The sequence below is a fragment of the Bos grunniens genome, chromosome 15 (assembly GCF_055505025.1).
Source record: "Bos grunniens cultivar Pamir isolate PY7600 chromosome 15, Bosgru_T2T1.0, whole genome shotgun sequence".
NCBI lineage: Eukaryota > Metazoa > Chordata > Mammalia > Artiodactyla > Bovidae > Bos > Bos grunniens.
Genome location: NC_141179.1, coordinates 16114094 through 16132603, shown reverse-complemented (window position 1 = coordinate 16132603; position 18510 = coordinate 16114094). Strand labels below are relative to the sequence as shown.

At 46.1% G+C, this 18510-nt stretch overlaps 1 protein-coding gene across 20 annotated transcripts in view; it reads left to right on the top strand.

Annotated features, from left to right (window-relative positions):
- The window catches only part of AMOTL1 (angiomotin like 1), a 199060-nt gene that overhangs the window by 122913 nt on the left and 57637 nt on the right, over window positions 1-18510 (top strand). For all 20 annotated transcript variants that reach the window (XM_086338982.1, XM_086338993.1, XM_086338985.1 and 17 more), the window contains 2 exons: window positions 9811-10102; window positions 17387-17531. In XM_086338982.1, the coding sequence (XP_086195108.1) occupies window positions 9811-10102; window positions 17387-17531 (437 nt within the window). The remainder of the gene's footprint in view (window positions 1-9810; window positions 10103-17386; window positions 17532-18510) is intronic.

Sequence of the window (18510 nt, the reverse complement as noted above, 5' to 3'; positions counted from 1 at the left end):
AGTCACTCAGTAATATCTGGCTCTTTGTGACCCCATGGACTGTACAGTCCCTGGAAGTCTCCAGGCCAGAATACTGGAGTGGGTAGCCTTTCCCTTCTCCAGGGGATCTTCCCAACCCAGGTCTCCCACATTGCAGGCAGATTCTTTACCAGCTGAGCCACAAGAGAAGCCCTTGTGGCTAATATATGTTTTTCTATGATGAACATATATATTAATGCAGAAATTTTTGAATAGCTAGCCATATTCATTGTAGAAATTACATAAAGAATAGAAAAATAGGAAGAGAGAAAACAAATCCATGAATTTGTCATCTGGAGACTGTCATTCTGTCCTTTTGTCTTAGTTCCTTCTAGTCATTTTTCTGTAATGTTTTACTCAAGCAAAGTCCTAATATGTATCATGTCTTGAGAATTTTAAAGAATCTTTGCTTTAAAGCTCAGTAAACATTCATTGAACTGATTGTTAATATTGATAAATGGAAAAAAGTTGTTTTGATTTTAGTTGTGTATTAATAACTTTGCTTTGGGAAATTTGTTTAGCTGCTTGCAGTTTCTCTTTTGAATTACTTGGTCACACATCCTTCATCTGTTTATCCATTGATGTCTCTTTTCCTGTTATGTTTTAGACAACTTTTGGCAATCACACAAGCCATATTAAATGTTAGCATGATGGCCTAATTGTAGATAAACATGTTGTTGTTGTTTAGTCACTAAGTCATGTCCGACTGTTTTGTGACCCATGGACTGTAGCCCACCAGGCTCTTCTGTCCATGGGATTTTCCAGGCAAGAATACTGGAGTGGGCTGCCAGTTCCTTTTCCAGGGGATCTTCCCATCCCAGGGACAGAACCTGGGTCTCCTGTATTGGCAGGCGGACTCTTTACCCCTGAGCCACCTGGGAAGCCCCCAAAACATATAGTATTTTGAATATAGGTTCCTGGTCACCATTGATGCTTGGAGATCTGGGGTTAGTAGAGTGAGGACTACTGGTCTGTTGGCGTGAATTGCTCTGTTGCTCACTGAATTCTGGAATTGTTTCCAAAATGAAGCCTTTTGGTGTACATGTAGTGTGGACCAAAGCAGTGCTGAACAATGAAAATATATTGTTGAGGAGGGAGAGGAGAGGGATAAATTGGAAGATTGGAATTGATGTATAGATGCCACTATGTATAAAATAGATAACTGATAAGGACCTGCTATATAGCACAGGAAACTCTACTCAATACTCTGTGATAACCTATGTGGGCAAAGAATCTAAAAAAGAGTGGAGATACATTTGTATGTATTGTGTGTGCCTGTGTGAATAACTCATTTACTTTGCTGTACAGCAGAAACTAACATGACATTGTAAGTCAGCTATACTCTAATAAGAATTTAAAAATTTAAAATGCTAAATTAAAAAAACTTAGACATTGACATCCTTTAAAAAAGAAATATAATGTGGGACAGATATCTAATTAAAATTTTTCTCACAGCCACATTTTTATAAAGTGAAAAGAAACAGGTGAAATTAATTTAAAAACATGTTTTAGTTAACCCGTTTTAAAAAATTGAATATAGTTAATTTACAGTGTTGTTTGTGTTAGTTTCTGCTATAAAGCAGTGATTCATTTATACATTATACTTCCTACATTAAATTTTTTTTCTGTTTTTGAATATTGTTCCCTGTGCTATACTGTAAGACTTTGTTATCTGTTTTATGTATAGTAGTTTGTATCTAATTCCAAACTCCTAATTTATCTACCCCCTCAACCCCTCCCCCCTTGGTAACCATAAGTTTGTTTTCTATGTCTACGAGTTTATTTCTGTTTTGTCAGTCAGGTCATTTGTTTCATTTTTTTAAGATTCCAGATACAGGTGATACCATATATTTGTGTTTGTCTGACTTCTTTTAGTATGAGACTCTCTAGGTCCATCGTAGAGATTGCTGCAGATGGCATTTCTTTCTTTTAATGGCTGAGTAATATTCAACTGTGTACGCTTATCACATCTTCTTTACCCATTCGTCTGTGGGTGGACACTTAGGTTGCTTTCATGTCTTGGCTGTTGTAAGTAGTGCTGCTGTAAACACTGAAGCGTGTGTGTCTTTTCAAATTGGTTTTTGTGTTTGGTGGATATATGCTCAGGAGCAGGATTGTTGGATCATACGGTAACTGTATTTTTAGTTTTTTTAAGGAACTTCCATACCGTTAGTTAATCCATTTTAAAACGTACATTTGGATGCATGTTTTATTTAACCCATTATATCTAAAGCATTATCATTTCAACAGGTTATCAACATAAAAAACTATTGCTGAGATATTTTACCTTTTTTGTACTGTCTTCAAATTTTGATGTGCCTTTTGTACTTCGTGCACATCTCAGCTCAGATGAGACACATTTCAGGTGTTCAGTAGCCACATGTGATTTGTGGCTAGCATTTTGGACAGTACAGGTCTAGAAGAAAGTGAGGATCTGTGTTCAAGAGAGGGTCCCGACATGCATGTGCATCACCTTGACATTATACTCTTGTTCTGCATTGCATTGCAAGAAATCACTTCAGAAATAGAAGCTTCTGTGGTGCTGGCATTTGCTTTGTTTCCAGGTTGAAGCTTTAGTGTTAGGGACTGGGATTCTCCACACAGAGTGTTTTAAGAGGAAGGGACACCCAAGGGTGCATTATCCTTTGCTTTTCTCCTGACACCCATTAGCAGTGTAATAATAATAACAGAGACTAGCAGTTATTAAGTACTTTCCCAAATAACAGACACTATGTGCAGTGCTTTATATACATGGTCTCATTTAATTCTCATAACAACTCTGTGAAGTAGATAACTATCGTTGCTGCTGCTGCTACTGCAGCTAAGTCGCTTCAGTCGTGTCCGACTCTGTGCGACCCCATAGACAGCAGCCCACTAGGCTCCTCTGTCCCTGGGATTCTCCAGGCAAGAACACTGGAGTGGGTTGCCATTTCCTTCTCCAATGCATGAAAGTGAAAAGTGAAAGTGAAGTTGCTCGGTCATGCCATACTCTTAGCGACCCCATGGACTGCAGCCCACTAGGCTCCTCCATCCATGGGATTTTCCAGGCAAGAGTACTGGAGTGGGTTGCCGTTGCTTTCTCCATCAGACTCTCTGCTGGTCATCAAATTCACCCAGCCTTTTCCCCATATCATTTCTTTCTCCTGAGAAACCCAACAACCCTCACCCATCTCTAGCTGCCCAAATTATACCTATCTTTCAAAATCTATCTTTCCCCAAGATTCTTGTTCCAGTTTGCAATAGTATGAGATAGTATTCCCCTGAAATCTCCGTCGTTATCACCATTTAAAGGTGAAGAAGAAGTTAAAAACTTGTCCATGGTTACATGGCTAGAAAGAAGCAGAGAAAGAGTCCCATATTAAGGAATACTCCAGTCTTGTGCTAGCATGGGGCGATAGCCCTGGTGTGGTGGAGGTATGTGAGTTCCAACTCCCAGTTCATAGCCCATTGTTTTGCTTTGTAAAGACTGAGATCTCTGGTTTATTAATCCTCTGAGCTTTAGTTTGCATACTTTAAAAACAGAATAATAATACATGTTGTGAGAGCAGGGAATGTCCAAGCTTGTGAGAATGAAGTGACAGTAGAGGTAAAGTGCTATTCATGGCACGTTTAGTACATTACACATTTAGGTGTAATGTAAATACAAATGTTTAAACAAGCTTATTTGTGGGAACTTCGCTGGTAGCTCAGTGGTTAAGACTCTGTGCTTCCAATGCAGGGGTCATGGGTTTGATCCCTGGTTGGGGATCCCACATGCTGTGAGGCACGGCCCCCAAAAAATGTTTTTAAAGACTATGCAAACAAGCTTATTTATGAAGTCTTGTTGTGTGCAGAGAGAAGCAAAGGGACTGTTGAGTAGTAGCTGTCACCAATGATCTTGCTTCCCTAATCCAAATTACATTATCACTTCAGTATTGAGCTGCATTTTGTGTATGAGAAAGGAAGTGACATGGAGCCATGTTATTAAATTGGCAGTGTCATGACTGGAGATTCTAACTATATTATCCAGATCAAATATAAATACCAGAGGTCTCTTCCTCAATAAAACAGTGTTGAAGTTCATAAAGCATATATGACCTCATAACTGGCTGTTGGGCTCTGGGGCCAAATCAACTGACAAAAATGTACTGGGTACCAATTTAGTGTAAGTCATAATTTTCTACCCTCAGAAAACATGCATGATACTAATTAGGAAGAATAATAATGCATGAAAAATTAAATGATATTTAAATAAAAATTCAAGAGAACAAAACCATGACAAAGGCCAGTGGTGGTAGGTTGTCCGGACTGTGAGTCGGGCAGGGCTGTAAATTAGGAAGCAAGAGATGAGTGCAGATTCTGGGGCAGGCTATGTGTCACGGTCCCAAGTCATTAATGATGGAAGATCAGCCCATATATATTCCCTGTATGGCCCTATTTTTTTGAATCATAGGTGCGGCTCTTTTTTTATTAAAATTTTTTTGATGTGGATCATTTTTAAAGTCATGGTCCAAATCATTGATGATGGAAGATCAGCCCACATATATTCCCTGTATGACCCTATTTTGAATCATAGATGTGGCTCTGTTTTTTTTTATTAAAACTTTTTTGATGTGAATCATTTTTAAAGTCTTTATTGAATTACTTACAGTATTGCTTCTGGTTTATGTTTGATTTTTTTGGTCACGAGGCATGTGGAATCTTAGTTCCCTGACAGGGCTCAAACCCGCACCCTCTGCATTGGAAGGTGAAGTCTTAACCACTGGGCCACCAGGGAAATCCCAGATGTGGCTCTTTAAATGTTCCTTGATTCTTGTTTCTAATACCTCACTGTGGACTTGGGGCGAAGAGGCTTTTCAACCCTGCTCAGATATATTTAATAGTCAGTTCGGTGGCAGGTGGGAAAAGATCCCTTTCTTCAGTGTTCCAAGATTTCTCCAATTCCATGAGACAGGAGCAGAACCTGGTGGTGGTCCTGTCTTGGTGTGTGTGAGGATAAAGCGAGGTGATGAGTTGTGCTTCCTGGCAGATGGTGTAGACCCTTAATAGTGTTAGTTGAATGCTTGTGTAGAAGAGACATTAACCTATGAAAGACAACAGCATTGAAGGTAAGTAACAGTCCAAGAGAACAACACAGGGGCAGCTTTCTAGCCTTCATGCTTCCCCTGAGGTGGCTTGAACCTACGGAAAGCTCTGATGCTTTAGCTAGGGTGTGAGTCAGGGATGTGGCGGTCACTCAGACTGAGCCACGGGACCTGGCAGCAGAGGTCACAGGGCGCCTGCCTGTCCTCCCTGTGTTCCCCCGCACCATTCAGGGAACGAGTGAGCTGCAGGCTCTGGAATCCCAAAGCCTGTGCTTGCATCTTCTTTATGTTTCTGCCATTTAAGGAAATGGCAACCCACTCCAGTATTCTTGCCTGGAGAATTCCATGGACAGAGGAGCTTGGCGGGCTCCAGGCCATGGGGTCACAAAGGGTCAGACATGACCGAAGCAACTTAGCACAGACCGTCTTGTGCCTTGTTTTCTCATCTAAATACAGAGACTTGATAGTGATGCCTATTTTATAAGGCAGTTATGAAGCTCAAGGTGAGATGATGCGTGTAGCAGTGTATACTACAGTGGCTAGAGTCAAAAGTGCCCAATAAATGTTAGCCATAACAGAAAAAAAATATTGGACTTTTCATGAAAGCCACACTCAGGGCTAGGCTCTGGGTTGTTGTCGTTCAGTCACTGAGTCATGTCGGACTCTTCACCACAGCATGTCAGACTCCTGTGTCCTCCACTATCTCCTGGACTTTGCTGAAGTTCATATCCATTGAGTCGGTGATGCCATCCAACCATCCCATCCTCTGTTGCCCGCTTCTCTTCTTGCCCTCAATGTTTCCTAGCATCAGGATCTTTTCCAGTGACTCGGTGCTTCACATCAGGTGGTCAAAGTATTGGAGCTTCAGCTTCAGTATCAGTCCTTCCAGTGAATATTCAAGGTTGATTTCCTTTAGGATTGACTGGTTTGATTTCCTTGCAGTCCAAGGGACTCTCGAGAGTCTTCAGCAGCACCACAATTCAAAAGCATCAATTCTTCAGTGCTCAGCCTTCTATGGGATACAGATGATACTAATTATAGTGGTAATAGCTAACATTTGTTCAGTGCTTAATTTGTGCCCAGCTTAATACATATTAACTCCTTAAGTCCTTTAACTTAAGCCAAGTGATGGTATGGTCCCAGGATACTGAAACAAATGATGCGAGTAACAGCTCTCTGCCTTCACATTCTAACAGAGGAAGTAAGTGAAAGTGTTAGTCGCTCAGTTGTATCTGACTGTTTGCAACCCTATGGACTGTAGCCCACCAGGCTCCTTTGTCCATGGGAATTCTCCAGGCAAGAATACTGGAGTGGGTAGCCATTCCCTTCTCCAGGGGATCTTCCCGACCAAACCCAGGTCTCCCACATTGCAGGGAGATTCTTTACCATCCGAGCCACCAGGGAAACCCCAACAGAGGAAGTAAGCTATAGTCAAATAGATAGTTGTGGCATAGAATTCTGGGCTTACCTTTACTAGCTCAGCTGATAAAGAATCTGCCTGCAATGCATAAGACTCTGGTTCAGTTCCTGGGTCAGGAAGATCCTCTGGAGTAGAGCATGGCAACCCACTCCAGTATTCTTGCCTGGAGAATTCCCATGGACAGGAATCTGGTGGGCTAAGTCCATTGGGTTGCAAAGAGTCAGACACCACTGACCAACTAAGCACAGCACAACATAGAATTCTATATAAAGTAGTTTCTCAATAAATATTAGTTCCCATCTCCTCTTTTTCTTTTTTCTCTGTGTCCCCATTGCGAAGAAGTCTTTATCCTAATGGTGGCCAATCAGTAGCATTATCTTTGGAAGCAGAGGATATCTTGATTCATAGCACTGGTCTGATGGTGTGTGACATTTTCCTGTGCCCCCTCACCATTCTTTCCCCTTCATTTACTGTCATCCAAATCTGCCTTGTACGGACCTTTGAGCCCACCTGCCCCAGTGGCTGAGGAGCGGAGCCAAGGAACAGTGTTTTGCTCTCCTGGCTAGACATCATCCGTTGTAATACCATGCTTCTTGAATGTGTATTCTTGAATGTGTAACCGGGTTATTTTTTGAAGCCAATGTTCTCTATTTATCATAAAAGACTTCCTATTTTGAAAAACCCATTCTTTCCGTCCCTGAACTTGGCAAGAACCTTTTTCCTGCATTGCCACTCAGGTGGCTAGTCACCATCATGGATGACTTAGGCTGGCATTATGAAAACTTCCTTTTTGTTATATAAGGGAACATAGGCCCATCCTTGACTGTGAGTTCCAAATGCCAGAGCCCAATAAATGTCAAAAAGTAGAATGCCCGCCCTGAAGCCCACGCCTGAAGGGTCAGAGGGCAAGTCCTATTGGGGCCCTGATGCTTCATCTGTGCCCACCCCAGCTCCAAGGAGACATACCATGCTTGTTGTTTGCATTGGATGAAGTGGGAAGGGAGAACTTGAAGTTGGGAATGGGTGTCTGCCTTTGGATTGAGGCAGTGTAATTTGTGATATTTTGTCTCTTGTCAAGGTAACCTCTTTGCATGAAAAATACACTGTAGAATTTAGCCAGGCTGCAGGAATGCACTTGCTCACAAAGGACCTGTGGTGTTTTGGGTCCACAACTGATAGGAATCCCTGTGATGGGGGTGAACGTTGGGCATTGTGAAAGGCAGCCAAGGGCACTTCACTCTCACTATGGAGTTGGACCTTGTACACACAGACATCCTCATGCGCACGGGACAACACATTCACATACACTTCAGTGTAGAAGGGGCACAAATTCATCAAACTGCAGAAACACTTTATTTCTAATGAGAAGGTCAGATGGTAATCGTAGGTGTGGAAAGGGAGGGAAGGGGGAAGGTTTATACCCCCCCACCCCAAGCACTCCTTTCTGAAATCTGAGGCCCTTAAGCAGTAAAGAACTACCTTAAGCTCCATGGTTCCCTATTTTGACTCTGGGAACTTAGATCCCAGTTATTTTAACATGAAATGGATGGGCTCCTAGATCAAAACCATAAGGAGATCTAGTTGGAAGCTAGCTTGGGAGCCCGGTGGAGCACTCTGATGTTGGTTACCAGAACAGAGCCAGTGGTTAGTCACTCTGGTGGGATCCCTGGGTTTCTTCCAAGGTCATCTTTAGGGGTGTTTGCATCTCCACGTAGGGAGGGCTAAGGTGACACCCTTTCTTCTAGAGTTTGACGTTTAGCTGCAGAAGTCAGCATTCAGAGGCTGCTTAATGCTGTAAGATACACTTGCACAGTGAGAGATATGGAGGCTGACACGGTCCAAAAACACTGCAGCAAATATACTTAAAAGGAAATATAAGGTCAGATGACCTCTGAGGATAAAGGGAGGTAGTTCTGAGAGATTTGGCCTTGGAGGATCAAAAGGAATGGAGGTAATACATGAAACTGTTACAGACTAGAAGGAGCTCAACCCTTTGATATAAAGACCCCAGTGATTTGGGGGTTGCTGATAATTCTTAGCACCCCAGTTCCCAGACTGAGACCTAAAGGTTGAAGGGATAAACAAGAAGACCAGTTTCCCCAAGTCTGCAGAGGAGAGATAGCCATGGTTGCAGAACTAGATGCCAAGACTGTCTTTGCTGTTTATACTATAGAGTTGTTGTTAGGAGCTCTTGGCGTAGGCTGGAAGAAAATACAGTGATTCTTATGAAACCGATTAACAGAATCAGGAGGCGGGGATCCTTCGGAAGGGGAGATTGGAGATGAAAATTCATGGGTTCAGATAAAGAAGCTAGTACCAGAATTTGAACCATCAAGGAACATCTGTGTTTTCTTAACCTGGCTGTTGCTGTTGTTGTTCAGTCACTAGGTCATATCTGTCTCTTTGTGACCCCATGGATGGCAGCTCACTCCCATGTCCTGTGCTGTCTCCTGGAGTTTGCTCTAATTTATGTCCATGGAGTTGGTGATGCTATCTGACCATCTCATCTTCTGTCAGCCCCTTCTCCTTTTGCCTTCAGTCTTTCCCAGGTTTCCTCACTGGGCACCTTTGGTCTATCCTCGCCAACATACATCCCACCCACAGGCATGAAGACAGCTCCTCCTCTGCCCCCTCCACACTCCAAGGGAAGGTCTGGCTTTGGCTCCCAGAGGCCCATGCCCATCCCTCTGGCCTCATCTCGCTGTTCCTGCCGTCTGGGCTCTGTGTCCACTTGCTTTCTTCCACTTGATCTGCTCCTCTTGGTCCCGCTCGCCCCCGATCCCTCTACCTGGAAAACTTCCCCCGCTTCTTCTCCACTCCCTGCCCCCAGCCACTCTTTACTCCATGGCTGTCAACAGACTTCAGCTCAGGCGTCCGCTTCTCAGAGACCATTTCCCTGACCCCTCCGTATGAACTGGCCAGTCAGTGATTCCCTGTCCCTGTCCCTTGGGTTGATTCTTGGAGAGGTGTCATTGCTTTTCAACACCCAGCTTTGCGTGTTCATCATTTGGTGGTGTGCCCATCTCTCTCTCTCTCCAAGAACATAAACTTCATGAGAGCAGGGAAGGACCTTGTCTGTCTGGTCCACCGTTTCCCGATGACCAGAGCAGCGCACATTCAGAGGGAGAGCGCTGAATATCTGTGGGATGGGGGATTGAAGCTGCATCTCTCAGCCCAGCCTGGACCCTGCGTTGATGCTGACCCCTGGCATCACCACAGTGCCTGTGCTGTGGGCGTTCCTCCCACCCCACCCCCACCCCAGCCCCAGCCTGTGGCCCTGGCTCTGACTCCTGGTCTCTTCCCTTGCAGCCGCCCATGCCAGCTTCCTTTCCCGTCCACGGCGCAGCAGCACAGCCCGGTGTCCTCGCAGAACTCCTCGGTCAGCGGGCCGTTGCACTCCGTGCCCCTGCCGCTTGCTCCTCCCATGGCCCTGGGGGCCGCGCCGCCCCCGCCCGCCGCCTCGCCCAGCCAGCAGCTTGGCCCTGACGCGTTCGCCATCGTGGAGCGAGCCCAGCAGATGGTGGAGATCCTGACGGAGGAGAACCGCGTGCTGCACCAGGAGCTTCAGGGTTACTATGACAACGCCGACAAGCTCCACAAGGTAGGGGGCTTCCCCGGAGATGGGCGGGGGAAGGTTCTAGGTATTACACGTAGATGGATCAGATCAGGGGCTAGCGGGACCTAAGGCAGGACTGAGAGGAGCAGATCAAGTGGGAGAAAGCAAGTGGACACAGAGCTCAGACGGCAGGAACAGCACAAGATGAGGCCAGAGGGAAGGTTCTCCAAAAGGCACATAGTTCCTTATGGCTCAAGGGGGTTGATTCACTGACTCACTGGCCAGCGTTTAATTCGACACCTTTTTGTGCCAGGCACCATGTAAGGCTTTAGGAAGACAAAAATAAATATGCCAGGGTGCCTCCCTTGGAGGAGCTTATCGTCCAAAAGTGGGAGAGTCACTCCTTCAAGTTTGATGGAGAAATCAAAAGCTTTCCCGACAAGCAAAAGTTAAGAGAATTCAGTACCACCAAACCAGCTTTATAGCCAGCGCTAAAGGAATTTCTCTAGGCAGGAAACAAGAAAGAGGCCTAACTACAGAAAATAAACCCCAAACAATTAAGAAAACAGTAATAGGATAACACATATCGATAATTGCCTTAAACATAAATGGATTAAATGCACCAACCAAAAGATACAGGCTGGCTGAGCAGATGAAAATCTGTGCATATATGTACTTCCACTTACCTCATCACTGCCTGACGTCCTCCTGCCAAATGGTAATTATTTTATATTGTTAGGTTACTCATGTTCCCATTATGGCTTGCAGTTGTAATTATCTTGTATTTTTTGTCTGGCTATTGATTATGAAAACTGATAAACATCTTTTACTATTGTGATTATGCAAAAAAAAAACAGGGGTGGAGGGGAGTCATGCAAGCTAAACCTGCAATAGAATGTCAAGGGGCTACAGGAGAGACAGGAGAGGTGCCCCTGGACAGGGACTCAGCAGCTAAGCAGCATCGCCCCAAACGGACAGTGTGGGAGAGGGGACACCGAGAGGGATACGGGAGCAGCAAGCTGAGAGAGGCAGGTTCTTCCTTTACGTCTAGGATCTCACACAGGAACCTGGTGATTGCTGTGCTGGTTTCATTAGCCGGTCTCTGCAAAAAACGCAGTGATGCCTCAGCACCGAGGGCAGAGTGCGAGTTCCGGCATGCTCTCCTTCTGCTTACTCAGCAGGTGGGGAGATGCTGCAGAATTCCAGCCCGTGTCTTTGTCATGAGAATATTAGGACACACGGCAGCCTTCATTCTTAGGGCTTTATGCTGTGAGCCAAAGTCAACAGGGAGACGTCTAGTGAGAGTGAACTGTTACAGGCAGTGATTTCACCATGACCCACACGCCAGCACCTGAAAAGCTGCAGGTAGAAAGGCCCTGCAGGTGAGGGACAAAAGTCATAGGATGGTTTCAGGCAGCAGAGCCACGGGGCTCCGGAGTTTCCTTTCTGGGAACAAAGCGGCATGTGTGGTCGGGGCCATCTCATAAGAGTCTAGGGGCCTGCTCTGTCCTGGGCAGGTGGGGGCTTTTGTAAAGAGAAAGGGTGGGACTGTAAACCCCCCTGAGCAGAGCAGCCTTGCCCTTTGGTTCCTCATGCCAGGACTTGCTCCTGGCTGGACCACGGTGGTCACTGCGTCCATATGACAGGGCTGCTCAGTGTTGACCTCTCCGTAAAGCCTGGCCTTTCTGCGGGTCCGGGTGTCAGAGCCGTCAGCCCCTCTGATTCCCCCGAGGGCTGGCAGCAGTCGGCAGGGTGCCGTGGGTGGGATGATGCAGCCGTTCACAGACGGGACCTGTCCCAGCGCGTTTGTGTGGAGCTTCCGCGGCGAGGGTCTGGAGCTCCCCGAAGTCAAGACCAGGCTTGGCTCCAAGAGGCCTGACCGCCTTTCCTGGAGGCGTCAGACGAGGGGCGGAGACCGGTGGGCTGCCTAAAGATGGCGGCCTCCGCCCTGGGCCGGTCACGTGGTAGCTCGTGTGCGGGTTCCTGGCAGTGCCTGGAAGTCACACTCAGGCCTCGGCTTGCCTCTCTTGCCTCTAAGCTTCTTTCCTGGTTCAGGCTGAAAATTGGGACGGGCCACCTCAGCACTTCCTGGGAAGTTAGTCTTTTTTTTTCCTCTCTCTCTCTCTGAGGGAGCCCAGTGGCAGATGTGTCTAGGAGCCGTGCAGACTCCTGAGGGCTGAGTGTCGTTCTCCCCCTTTTCCATAAATATTTTTGAACAGCTACAGGGAAGATGCAGAAACTGGGAGTTCTTATTATTCTTCATTGACTTTTTAAAAATTCAGACGTATCTTTATTGGCCTGTAACACACATCTCTTTCTTGATGTCGATGACCATTTCTGTTTTGAAAACCAAAATCAGCCTCACAGGGACTCAGTTTCCCTGCATGGCTATGATCCTTAAGTTTTGCGGCCAAAAGCATTTTGGTAACTTCTGGAAAAGGGGAAGAATCGAAGGCTGTACCCCTTCTGAAATCCCAAACTCCTTTAGTCCCTTGAATGTTGTGAATGGTTCTGTAAATATTACGTTTCATTAATCACTAATTAGTTGTGTATCTAATTGAAATTGTCGGTTTGAAAACTCAGATTTTGATGAATAGGAGCCATATTCAGCACTAGTTCCGTAGCTGTCCTCGGCAGCTGGGACCAAGAGACACAGAGCGGCCTGAAATCATGACTGGGTGGTTCAAGGCCTGTGTTCCCGAGGTCGCCCTAGTCCAGGCCCCACCGCTCCGTGTGTCTCTGTAACTGTGTCTCTTATTTGAGCCTCAGGTCTGGGGAGAGGCTTGTCCAGTGAGGTGACTGTACTCCTCAGGGATAAAGACCCCCACTTTGGGTGGTGCCACAGCGTAGGATGTGGCCGCCCTGTGTTGGCAGGAATGTCCATTCTGGAATCCTTCTTCACAGCCTTGGGAGCGCTCATGGAGATTCATCTCCAGGGCAAAACCAAAAATAGATAAATTTTTAATTGCAGGGCTTTAGCCTATGTGCGACATGCCAGGAACTCAGCAGGAAACAATGACTGAGCTCAGAGGCTGCCAAAGAACCACCTGGAAATGAAGACCCTGTTTCCAGAGAGGGGCAGGGTGGTGATTATCCCTGTTAGTGTTGGAATGAGGACCACGGACCCCCAGAGAGAGTGGCGGTTTTTCATCACTTCCTTTCGGCCACTCATTTTGCTTCTTTTTCCTCCCAGTTTCCCTGAAGCATAATTCATGCACGGAATTTCCAGCAGGACCAGACTGTGGGTTGCTGAGCAGGTTGGCCTCAGAAGCCATCAGGGTGTAGGTGGATGTTTGAAGAGCCACACATCGATGGTTCCTCTGGGCTTGCTTTAGTAAAGACCCTCTTGTCAGTACAGCAGCAGTGGCTGTGGTTGGGCAGTCTGAGGCGTGGACGGCAGGCCTGTCTTCAACCCTATAAGTCCCTGAGTTGTGCATGTGAAGGTGTCTGGGAACAAGCCAGTCTCTAAACTGGGAAGGGCTGAGACTTGCTCACAGCCCCTCTCTGCCCCTTTGCTTCATGGCAGCAGCCCCTGCTGAAACTGTAAGCTTTCCATTCTTCTTGGAGTTCCGTTTCTGGGCCAGAGATTGCTTCTCAGAGATTCCCGGGTCTCCTGCAGCCTGCCCTAAGAGCTTCCTGACGTCTTTGCTGGAAGGGAGGCTGGGAGCTGTGGAGGCAAACGCTCTTCATATGTTCCTGCTCAGACTTGGGACTGGCCCAGATGGTCTGTATATCAAGACCAACCTGTCCAACTCCTTTCACCTCTGACACACATCGCGTGTGTGTGCTAGGTTGTTTCTGTCGTGTCCAACTCTGGGCGACCTTCTGGACTGTAGCCTCCCAGGCTCCTCTGTCCATCAGATTTTGTAAGCAAGGATACTGGAGTGGGTTGCCATGCCCTTCTCCAGGGGATCTTTCCAACCTAGGGATCGAACCCGTGTCTTTTATGTCTCCTGTATTGACAGACGGATTCTTTATCACTAGCACCACCTAGGAAGTGACATTAAGAGGGCCTTAAGGTATTCTGACCCGAGGCTCTGAAGAAGAGGATGTGGTCCTCCTTCTGAAGGAGTGTGCAGTCAGAAATCACAGAGCTTTAGACTTAAAATTCTTAAAGTGATTCTAGTCCAATTTCCCACTCCTTAGAAACCTCATGTCTCTGAAAAGAGGTCATTCATTTTTTTACTTGAATGCCTCCAGAGTAGAGACGCTCACTACTGGGTAGACTTCTGGAAGAGATTGTTAGGAAATTCTCCCTGATGTTAATCACAATCTCATCTTGCTAACTTCCTACATACAGTTGTAGTTCTGTAAGAGATTTAAAGGTTAATTATGCAGTCGGTACTTTTGTCATGAGGCAGGGCACAAGTCTAGGGTTATGGGGCTGTTTCTGCTCTCAAGGAGTTGACAGTCAAATCAGAGACACAGAATGCAGCTGAATTCCAGTCAGCTGAATATAACATAGGAAAGTATATGAAATCAGGTAGAGGGAAGTTCCTATGGGTGGCCTAGTTGAAGAAGGCTTCACTGGTGCCCCGTCTTACCGGGGATTGTCCCTGCAGCGTTGCCCATCTGTCTGCAAGCAAAGGCCACCTTTCACAGATGAAATTAGCATAGAAGTGGTGGTATGTTTTGGAGCCATCTCTTTTGAAAACAAAATTAAAAGGAAGGAACATAATTTTGCGGTAGGACTATGAGCAGGATTCAGGACAGGCTGTTCTTTCTCCTGCCACATGACCAATAATTCATGATATCTTTGGAAGAGATAGAAAGGCCTCGTTGAAATAAGGGGACTGTGGAGGAACCCACTCTGGTATTAGAGGCCTTTGGGAACATGCATGCCGAAGGGAGCCTTGGTGTTCAGCCCCGCCCCAGCTGGAGGCCAGCGAGCAGGAGGCCCGACGCCCTGCAGCCTCGCCACCCACCTCTTCTCTGATGTGTCTTGGCTCCGTTGCAACCTCTGGGGCAGTGACCACACTCTCTCTCCTTTAGTTTCTGGCTTCCTGGCTGCGGAGGTGTCCCTGTGTCGGTCTCTCTCCTGGGTCCTCCTGTCCCACCTTCTCCTGAAGTGTCAGCGCTCCATCCTCGGCCCTAGGAGCATCTGGTGGCCTCCCTAAGCGGTCTCCGCTTCGTGGCCTCATCTGGCCTCTGCACATAGCAGCACAGCTTTGCCCTCCCGACTTTCAGACCTGTCTGTCCCCGGCTTGCTGGAAATCTTTGCCCTGTTGTTCTGCAGGCACTTCAGGCCTGGTATCTCCAAACCCAGACTGGTTTTCTTTCTTTGGTAAACGTGTTTGCCTTATCATCATTTATCTTGGCTGACTCTTGTTACTCTGTCTTCTAAGCTGTGACTGTGTTTGGTTTCTTTCTCCCTTGCCTGTCCAGACCTGTCACGGAGGCTTACTGAGTCTACTCTTCAGTGTCTTTGGGATCTGTCTTTTTGGTTGTCTGGGTTCACTCTTTGTCATGTGTCACTGAACTGTTTACAGTAGCTTTTACCTGGACTCCTTTCTCCTGCCTCCTGTCTCGGCAGCCCCATCCTTTAGTCTGAACTCTGTAAAACCTCAGGTGAGATTTATGCTGCCCTGCCCTCCCCAAGCTCTCCCACCCCTGTCATTCTCTTTAAAGCCCTGCCTTTGCGCTGCCTTGCTCCTGCCTCTCGCCCCTTGCTGCCATCCTCAAATGACCTGCCCTGTCAGACACACGCATACTCTTTCATGGCTCTGTCTTGGCTCATGCCCTCCCTGTCTTCTGCTTTGAATGCCAAAGCCCTTTAGCCTTTTCTTTTCTGCTTGGCAAGTTCTTGTTCATCCCTCCGGACTCATTTTAAATGGCATTTTCCCTGAAATCTTGTTTTAAAGAAACCCCTTCTTACCCTGCTAAATTAAGGACTTTGTCTGCAGGCTACCATAGCATTAACACCACACCTTTTGTCAGACTGCACTGGAGAGGCGTGTGTGCCTACACACAGGCCAGCCAGGCTGCAAGGCCCACAGGAGCAGACACTGTCTTATTTCTGTTCCCCTGGCACCCAGACACGCAGTGAGTGTGTGATAGGTGTCTGTTAGGGTAGGTATTGGTTTAGCAATAGTTATAGGAGTCTAAGCAGGAACTTTCTGATCTGGGCGTTTGGAGTTCAGGCAATCAGGTTACCTGGCTTATGGTGTACACAGCTCTCCTGTGAAGAGACCAAAATGCAGGGCAGGTCTCTTTGTGCCCAGGGAGAGGTGCTGGTGTTCTCAACCCTGTCACTTTGCCTCTGATTCCAACTTTTAGTAGCCAAGTTTGTGGGCACTGTTTACTTTTTCTGGGCTTCCCTTGTGGCTCAGCTGGTAAAGAACGTGCCTGCAATCTGGGAGACCTGGGTTCAATCCCTAGGTTGGGAAGATTCCCCTGGAGAAGGGAAAGGCTACCCACTCTAGTATTCTGTCCAGTATTCTGGCCTGGAGAATTCCATGGACTACTGTAGAGTGTCCACAGTGTCGGACACGACAGAACAACTTTCACTTTACTTTTTCTCCTGCATGTATGTTGCACAACAATAAAATGGGATTTATTAATATCTACTTTAAAACATGCTATTGTGTTAGACTCCTGTTATAACAGTTTCAGCTACTTGTTATAGATTTATGTATGCCATAGATTAAAGACTTCACCAGTGACAGCCCTGGATTCAGTGAAATCCAAGAGAAAAGGTGGTTTAAATTCATGTCTTTTCAGTTCCCTCACATATAGAGAAACAATCTGGCAGATTGGTTTACACTTAGATACAAATCCATTAGTCCTTTATATAGATAATTTCATAGACAAAGGGGTAACAAAACTAAGCGATGAAGCTTTTCTTCATGTGGATTTTATATTCCTTTGAGGATGAGGGTCTCAGGAAGAGCACTGTACTTGGACTCAGGGAATTTGGGTTCTAGCTGTGATCCTTTCATTTTCTTGTACTTTAATATTTTTCTTAAGTTAACTAGGAAAAATAATAGTTATAAATTACCATACAAAATATAAGAGTATGCGTTATGTTTAAATTCACCCCTTCCTGATAGACATCTGATGGACATTGTACTGAGAGACACCTGATGTACCAGGTGACATCAGATGGTCCCACCAGACTTGTGACTGTCATTCACAGGATCCTAACGTGGCCCTGGGGGACACAGGGTGGGGGTGGGGGGTGAAGTCGACTGCAGGATTTGCTAGCCAAACTTGAGGTGCAGAAAGGCTGCAATGAAGATACAGCCTTCACACTGGGAATGTCCAAGAATCGGTATAACCAAGTCATGGGTGAGAATGTCAGAGGTTCCACTTCCACGCTGTTTCTTTCAGTTTGAGAAAGAACTTCAGAGAATCTCGGAAGCCTACGAGAGCCTGGTCAAGTCTACCACCAAGCGAGAGTCGCTGGACAAAGCGATGAGGAACAAACTCGAAGGCGAGATTCGAAGGCTCCATGACTTCAACAGAGACCTCCGAGGTACATCACTCACGTTTTCCCTGCCCTAAACACCCTCGCCCCATGTAGCTGACAGTCTAACTCCAAGTCCAAGTTGTGTTAGATAACCTTGTAAATCCCAGCATCCTGGGGAAGGGGCACCAAAGAGCAGACGTGTTCTTTTCACCTTATAGGTTGTCCAGTGCAGCATTGAGCCTGAAAAGTGACAACCTCTAAGCATGAGTCCTTGAAAGGGAGGGAATATGTGTGCAGCTCCTTCTTGCTTCAAAAGTACTTAGCATGATTCTTGTTGTGAATGGGAATGTCTGAAAAGACCAGTGTTGCATTCACAACCCTTACCATATCAAGCTGAAGCATTTGATTGCATTCTTTGAAAGCCAACACTTAACACTTGCTCAATATATAGTGTAGAAGACAGAGCTAGACACATGTCCCTCTTAGAGAAAAAACAAACCCATGGTTCTGAGAAGAGTAAACGTATATCAATTTCCTGAAAGCCCGGGTCCCATGTTGCAGGATCTTGACAACCTCCCATATGCAGATTGATTTGACCCATGAACTTGTACTTCACTTTCAGTCAGCCAAGCCATTTTTTTCAGTTCTCTCATGTCAAAAGACTCAGTGTACTTGGAGTCTGTAGCTGGAACCTACATTTTTTTTAATTACTGTAAACCCTTCAGTTTTGGGTATGCTGTATGCTCAATAAAACCTTGTTAGGTTGAATTATTTAATTGAATAAATGAAGACTGATGAAATGGCATGAGCAAACCTAGAACTCACTGAGTAGAGTCTTTATCCGTTAGGTCATCTTGACTTGTTTCCTGCTATTTATTTGTTATTTTTAATTTTTTGTTTCCTAGCTACAGAGAACTGATAGTTAAGTTTAGATGAGGGCTCAGTTTGAGGCCAGGGGAACTCAAGCCCTTTGCGAGGACTTTGCTGGGCTTGCAGGTACCTGCTCTTCATTGCCTGTTGCTGGTGCACCCCTTGGCAGTGGAGA